The sequence below is a fragment of the Aptenodytes forsteri genome, unplaced genomic scaffold, assembly GCF_000699145.1.
Source record: "Aptenodytes forsteri isolate BGI_AS27 unplaced genomic scaffold, ASM69914v1 Scaffold15, whole genome shotgun sequence".
Lineage (NCBI taxonomy): Eukaryota > Metazoa > Chordata > Aves > Sphenisciformes > Spheniscidae > Aptenodytes > Aptenodytes forsteri.
In genome coordinates this window covers 2,948,539-2,956,062 of record NW_008795129.1, presented here as the reverse complement: position 1 = coordinate 2,956,062, position 7,524 = coordinate 2,948,539, and the positions used below count along the sequence as shown (strand labels likewise).

The 7,524-nt window shown below is 44.3% G+C and overlaps 1 protein-coding gene across 1 annotated transcript in view; it reads right to left on the bottom strand.

Annotated features, from left to right (window-relative positions):
- The window catches only part of CAMK2G (calcium/calmodulin dependent protein kinase II gamma), a 134,300-nt gene continuing 126,776 nt past the window's right edge, over positions 1 to 7,524 (bottom strand). The window contains exons 19-22 of the mRNA XM_019471621.1: positions 5,304 to 5,379; positions 4,710 to 4,804; positions 3,343 to 3,588; positions 1 to 728 (exon numbers count right to left, since the gene is read on the bottom strand). Of these exons, the coding sequence (XP_019327166.1) occupies positions 3,356 to 3,588; positions 4,710 to 4,804; positions 5,304 to 5,379 (404 nt within the window). The 3' untranslated portion in view covers positions 1 to 728; positions 3,343 to 3,355. The remainder of the gene's footprint in view (positions 729 to 3,342; positions 3,589 to 4,709; positions 4,805 to 5,303; positions 5,380 to 7,524) is intronic.

Sequence of the window (7,524 nt, the reverse complement as noted above, 5' to 3'; positions counted from 1 at the left end):
TTTTTTTAAAAAAAAAAAAAAAGTCTGTTTTGGGATCCAGCAGCCGAGCAACCAGCTTTCCATAGCGTTCTTGCTGTGCAGAAATCGAAGAAGAAACTCAGGCTGAAGTCAGTCTGCCAGGCAACGGGAAGAGAAGCGCCTCCTCCCTCTTGAACCCCAGTCTTCACACTGGCTCCTCTGGGGTCTCCTCGCCACCTCTCACTGATTGAAGTCGCAGCACAGCCTGAATGTGATGTTAGCTTCCACCGTGGCTTTGCGGAGCACAGTTCAGCCGTCCGCTGCTCAAGCCGCCTCCTTTTTTGCTCTCCCTCTCTCTTTCTCTCTCCTTCACTTTTGCTTTCCCCCTCACTTCATTTCTGAAAGATGTTCCAGCTGCTGCCATTTTCTTAGCCCTGGGGGAGGGGGCACGTTGGATAATCTGTCATTTATTTAGCATTACTCCTGTTTTTTATTATTTTATACAAACAACATGTCCTTTTTTTTTTTTAGATTTAAAAACACCTTCGTACAGCAGAAACAGACACGATGGATCCATGGAAAACAACAGAAAGGCAGCGCCCGGAGCATCAGATGCATGCAGGGTTTCGTGCATTTGGCTGCTGCCTGTTTGTAATTTGTATTTTTTTTTTTTTAACGTCAAAACAGACATGACCGTTGCTGTCACTCAGGCACTCCAGAGCTGCTTGCTAAGAAGATATTGCCCTCCAGCTGAGTATCTCCACAAGTTGCTGCAGTCGGGAAGAGGTAGTGTCCACCCAGAAAGGAGAGGGGAGAACAGGATTCGAAGATGGAATGAAATAAAGCCAAACATTAGCTGTACAGAATTAATAAAACACATTTTCTACAGGCTAATTATTTGGTGCAGGCAGAAACCCTTCCTAATGCAACACAGACTGGGGCTTGTGAGGAGAGCCCTGATGACAAGAGGCACCCACCTTCCCTTCCAGGTGGCTGAGTGTGCCAATGAAAACGAACTACTTGCTAAAATGAATCACCTGCTTGATTGGGGCAGACCTGGGCCCACTATCTAACAGTGACATGTCCCAGAAATTGAAGAAGTTTCCCAAGGGGTGGTCAAAAGCTCTGGCCCTAAGGAACAGTTTCTGCCTCACTTCCCATTGGCTTTTGCCTTGAACTGAAAGATTTTTTTTTTTTTTTTAAAGTCTGCAGTAATTTTGTCTCTGAATGTTCTTAATATTTAACGAAATGTATGAGCTCTTCTGCAGTTTTGCAAAGTTGTAGCCCTAATGACTGCTTTTAGCAAAGGCTCCTCCTGGCTAATCTTCTTGTGTCAAATTACACATTTTTTTTTTATTTATTTGGATTTATTTTGATCAGTTTTAAGTTAGGGTTTTTTTCATGTTTGTTTAGCATTGTCCTGCCACGAAAGTGTAGCCAAAATCTTCTTTCTACCATTTCTTAGTTTGCAAATCTTTGTCGCAAACTCTCTTACTAGTCTTTTCCCTTCTCGGTTCCTACTCTCTCCTTGCACGGAAGTCCTCTGATAAACCTCAAACTTCTTTTACGGCTGCAGTTTCCTTTTAAGATGACTTACCCAAAACTGAACTCTGCCTTCCAGGTGAGAACAAACCACTCATTTCTATTTAAGCATTCTTATTCACCTCATTCCTTCTTCATCCTTACCCTTCACTGCACATGGGCCAACGCCGCTCCAAAATGATTCAATGTGTTCAGATGGGGGCTGCCCACACTGACCCCACTTGTAATTGCACGTGATTCCACCTCCTTCAGAACCCAGAAATGCATGCAAATATTTCAACTTCAATTTAGTTTATAGGCTTTTTTTAAAATATTGGTTTAACCAACATTTTGTGGTTTGGAAATGGCTTCTGCTCTGCAGTTTTCAGAAACCCTCCAGCACATACTTTTGGAGGAGGTGCAACATTTCAGCAGCCAAGTCAAGGAAACATACCTCTTCTGTAGCAGCTAAGACTCTCCGTTCCTAAGCTTCCTCAGAACTCCTAGGCATAGCCACTGAACCATACTGATCTTTAATTTAATAATTTCTTCTGCATCTTTTTTGGACTCAATCCAGGACAGAAGTCTCCCTCAACATCTCTGTGATGAAAACTGCTGCAAGTAAGTTATTTTTTGTTTCCCTGCAAAGGCTTTATCCTTCTCACTGCCTTACTCCCGGGAAATCCAGCTTATTGTCCCGCTCTCTTGAAAGCTTCCCTGCTTCTGGTGCCCCCAACTGGTTTTTGCTTCTCAAATTCCATCTGTGACCTCTGCAGTTTGCTTGTGATAGTTCACATTCCTTTCCATTGCCTTCAGTAGGGTTGAATCCCTCACAACACCTAAGAATAAAAACTGTTCTTGGCTTAGTCCCAAGTAGTACACAAGCTTAGGACTCAAGTAGTAACTATACTTGAATGGTTCATCCTCAAATGACCACATTAAAAAAACCCCTTGTCTCCCAGGTGTAGATATTTTTTGTGTTTGCTCTTAAATAGAAAATCTTTAGTAAAAAAGTCCTAAGATTAGGAAACTCAGATCTTTAAAATGAATGTGACATATACTTCAGCATAAAATGAAGAGGCAGAAAGACTTTGTACATCTAACTAAAAGAAACCAGTAAGGCAATAAACAAGAATGCCTAAATGCTGCAGAAGTAAATGGATCTGCTGTCCTTCAGGAGCCAGCAACAATTGTTTCTTCATGTCAAAATTTATAATCAAGTTTCCTCCAATGCTGAACTGTGGCAAGCTAATTGGGGGATATTTTAAATCCTCTGATATTATTATTTGTTTAGATTTTTTTTTCCTCTGAGTTTTCTCAACATTGTACACTAAATAGCTTCCGCTAATCAGAAAATTGGTAGTAAAATTTATATGAATAAATCTTTACCCTTATGGCATAGAAATTGTTCTGTATAGATTTTACAATATCCTCTCTAGAATATGACATTCTCATCAAAAAAGTTCTCTGAAATCACCAGCATGTAAAGGTAGAACCCTGACAGCTGGGAAACAGCAAACCTGTGCACAGCATGAGATCCTCTTCCTCTCTGCTCTGGATTAGCACGCTGTCCGAGCACAGAGCTGAGTACCTGGGAGGAAGGACTGCTGCTACAAGGGTAGCTATGCTCAGGAACAACCGTCCGGCACGTGACTCCAGTTTATCAGGAGTGGCAGATAATCCTACTGAGTCCAGAGGACAGGGCTTAGAGAAAGGAACACCAACTGACCAGGAGAAGTTTTTAGCCCACAGACAACTAAAAATGGTTCTCTCTCAGCCAGCTAAACAGCCCTGAATACTGAATTCCCACATACAGCAGCCTTAGTTGTGTGTATGATATACTCCTTCCCCGATAGTCCATACCCGTATTTGATCTTCACTGGAGAGGTGCTGCAGGAGCTCCAGAGCAGTGGTAGTGGACATTCAGCCACTTGCCATCTCGGCGGTGCCAGACGCGGGTCTCTTCAGACTGCGTGGTGCGGGGCCGGCCTTGGCCATCGATGTACTGTGTCAGGCGGATGTACGCGATGCAGGCAGCATCTTCACCAATGACATGGACATGCGGGTTCAGGATGGTGGTGTGTATTGGCTTGCTGTTCTTCGACAGTACTGGCAGAACATGCAAAACCATCAGCTTCACTTTACTACTAAGAAGGAACAGCCCCCGCATCCTCCAACCTCTTTTGTATTCTACTCACCTTCCACTGGATTCTGGGATACAATAAAAATTGCTCCTGCAATTTTCCAGGCAAAATCCAAGCAATTCTTTCCCCTATCACCTGTCCTTCTCCTTAGGAACTGCACACTTCTTATTGCCTAGAATCCCCTGGCCCCTTTGCTCCCACTTCTGCAAAGCATACTCGCCACTTTTTCAACATCAGTGCTGCTGTTTCTTCAGTTATAGGAAAAGATCTTTTAATTACAGAATATTGTTGCAAAGGAATCAATAAGCAGGAGATCTTTAAGCTAGGCCTGTATTAAATACGAACAAGCCTCAGAGAAGTGTAAAAGTCACTCCAGAACGTGGTTTTGAGAGACAAAGTCTCTGCGTACTTAGAGCACTAGGAATTGCCTATACTAAGGACCTTGACCTAACCCCCAAAATAAAAAAAAAAATATAGAACAGCTCAGGATTTAAATTTCAATTATCTCATCCTGTCGAGACATCCAGGAAGGGAGGTAAATCCACTAGTATAAATGATAGCATTTCTCCCAACTCTCCTTCCTGCCCCAGGCTGACAAGGTGACCCTTGTATCCACGTAATGGGTTCATTAGGTGTTAGAGATCTGAAACCGTTCAGGGAAAACTCGAAAGCGAAGACATGACTGATTTGTGCATGACTATCTTTATCTCTGACCATTCAGTATGTCTACCCCAAACATACATGTTGTTTCCATCAAAATATGCTCATTTTTTCCATTTACGTATCACTAGGAAATCCGGTGCCTCAAACTTTTAAAGCTCCTGCAGTCCATGCTTACAAAATATTTGCACCAGGCAAATTGTATGCCTACAGTGAAGGGATCTGGGGGTTAGAATTGAAATTGTTGCTGAAAAAGGCTTTTGAGAGAAAGCATGCTGGCTCTTATGAATGCATCATAACCCATGCACAATCAAGTTCTTGCTGGTTCTGATAGCCACTGAAAACAAGGGCAATTTTCCCCCCAAAATATGGCATAAAGGAAGATTAGAGAGAAAGCTGTTCGTGTTACCAAATCTACCCACTCACAGTTCTCGAAGTAAAACTTATGGAAATCCATTCCTTCAACCAGGTTCCCCAACGCTTCAGGTTCAAATGAGGTCAAGCCAGGATCACAGATTTTTCTGCAAAAAAAACCACCAGAGGCTTACAGTCTGCATTCGAGCCCAAGGGCTATTCACACAGTGAAGCGCTGGTACGGCATTTGACTCACACCCTGTGTCCACCTAACTATTTCCCTACTCCAAGGAGTAAGCTCCTGGAGGACTCAGTCCTACTGCAACAACACAGAGATGGTGCTAGTTGGCATTTCACATAAAACAAGCCTCTAGGTTTCTGGCTTTTCTTTTACTCTCTTTCTGCCCATCTCACTTCCCTCCCCCCTACTTTTCTTACACAGCCAGGACATTTTCCTTTTGTCGCTCCTGTTGCTGTTTGATACCCGACTTCTACGTGATGTTCATTTAGAGAGCTCTATCATATCCCTACTCCTAATTGACGGAGGCTGAAAAGCTTAAAACTTTTTACCATCCCTGACTGCATGACAACTCCTCATACCCAGGAGCCAGAACATCACTTGCACACAAACTGATAAACAACCTGTCAGAAGACATCTGTACTTACGTATAAGCCTCAAAGTCTCCGTTGTTAATGGCTTCTATCAGCTGCTCTGTTATCTTAATGATCTCTTGCTTACGCACTGCAAACAAGAAGAAAGAGCAATTTAACCATGCATAAGACTTCAGTGGGAGTATGGGGCTAGTGGGTGCTTCCTACAAGCAATTTGCGGAGCACCGTTATTCTAGATCTCATAGGATGCTGCTCCCTGCATTCTGGAGATATGCAGTAATGACAGCCATCCACATGAGAGTAGGGGCAGTGGTATGAAAGGGGAATGGTGATCCTATAATGCAGGGAGAAAGAAAATAAAGATGTCGTATTCAATTTTTTTCTTCTAGAAAGGCCTAAGGCACCAGAGGCGTCTCCTGAATGACAGCCTGAGGTGCTTCTGGGGAGTCTGACCAATGAATGTCAGTGAACCTGCCAATGTGCAGCACTTGTCTGGCAGCTTAAGATGTGGAAACCCTTCACCACAGTAGTCATATACAAATGGCCACCACACAGATCAGGCCAATTGGAAAAAGTCTCCCAACAACTTGCCTATCACCATCACCAATACCTCAGCTATTACGAATGGTGCAAACAAGCAACTGGGACATGTAGGGATGACTTCCACAAGCTAGAAAGACAACCGCAGCAGGATGGATGGGTTGGATGAACAGGTCCTACCTATATACTAGTGCGCACTCCGTTCCTCAGGCAATTAGCCTCTGCCAATCCCTACGGCACAATTCTTTTCAGCACTCTGACAGCATTGCCATTAACCCAACCCAGCACACTGGACTTCAAGATGAATGAAGACGAGGGCTAGCTGTCTACTGCTATTTGGCCCCTCTCTGGCCAGCACCTCTGTACTCTCTTCTCCTGGTTTCCCACAGCCAATCGCCCAGGCCCCATCCCCTCTGAGGTGTTCCATCACCCATGCTGATCTCAAGAGTCCTTAACACTCGCAAAGTTTGGGTCGGCTCTGTTAAATAACGCAATTCTAGTTACACGACTATATATGCACCATATATATGCCTGAGCCTGTATGCACACCCTCACATCTCTTCAGCCTTCCCCACGCTTTCTCTGTAGGTAGAATATCCTGCACATTATACAAGCATTTAGGAGGTGCTCTAGCATTATCCTCAATATTACCAAATAATTTACAATTCCTACCACCAGAAGTGGAATTTATCTGCCCTTAGGCATCTAAAATGTAGGTGTCTGAAATGGAACCAGTCACCTGACTGTTCCTCCTTTAGGCCCTGAAGGAATTAGGCACTTCTGGAAGTCTCACCTGAGGCATCTTGGATGCCTATCATTAGTGGGATGGTGTTTAAATCCAACCTACCATCTTTAGATGTCCAAGTCAGGAAAGCTGAATTCCACTCTAAATGCCAGAAGATGCTCGTCTGAACTGCCCTCCCCTGTAAACTTTCATCCACATGTGCATCTCATCCCACCATTGATAAGCGCAGCTGAAGAGCAACAAGATGATAAACTCACTGGCTATTAAAGATGTCTGCACCCACTCTGGAAATCCATTAAGAGAATTATACTACCCAGCCAGCCACAGAAACATCTCAGACAGGGGACAACTGGCTCATAACAGTAAGGGTTTTGCCACTCAGGCTGTATACATTTCCACACGTTGAAAGATGTATACAGGGAATGGATCAAAACAACACAGTGGGCTATGTCTATTGTGAAAAATGTCTTTACAAGCATGTTGCCTGGAATTTCTTCCGCATGAAGCAGGGCTACTTGTTGGACCTCCCTCCCATGCAGAGCACGCACAAACGTGTGCAGTGTCTGGAAGATGGAGTCCACGGAAAAGGCTCTATTTGGGACGAGTGAGGAGGTCTGCAGACCACAGCCACCATGTGCTGACTCATCCCAAGGAGATTTGCACCCCCTTCCCAAGCGTCACTATGCAGCAGCATCGACCCTATCCTTCAACACAAGTCCATTCCATCAGACTGTGCTCGTCTTCCTGCTTTTACTACATGTCCCGAGCTACAACCAGCACACAGGAGGCGATCCATTTTTTTCCAAAGGACAGAGAGCCTCGGGATGTCACGGGGGAAGGCATTCGCGCCTGCCACTCCTGATGAATCCACGGGGCCTCCTAACTTACACTGCAGAGGGGCAGAAAAGGGAGGCAAGCATGCACCAGCACAGATATAGCAGCGTGACTCACGGCTATTCTACTGTCTTTTCGGAGTGACCTAAGAGGCAG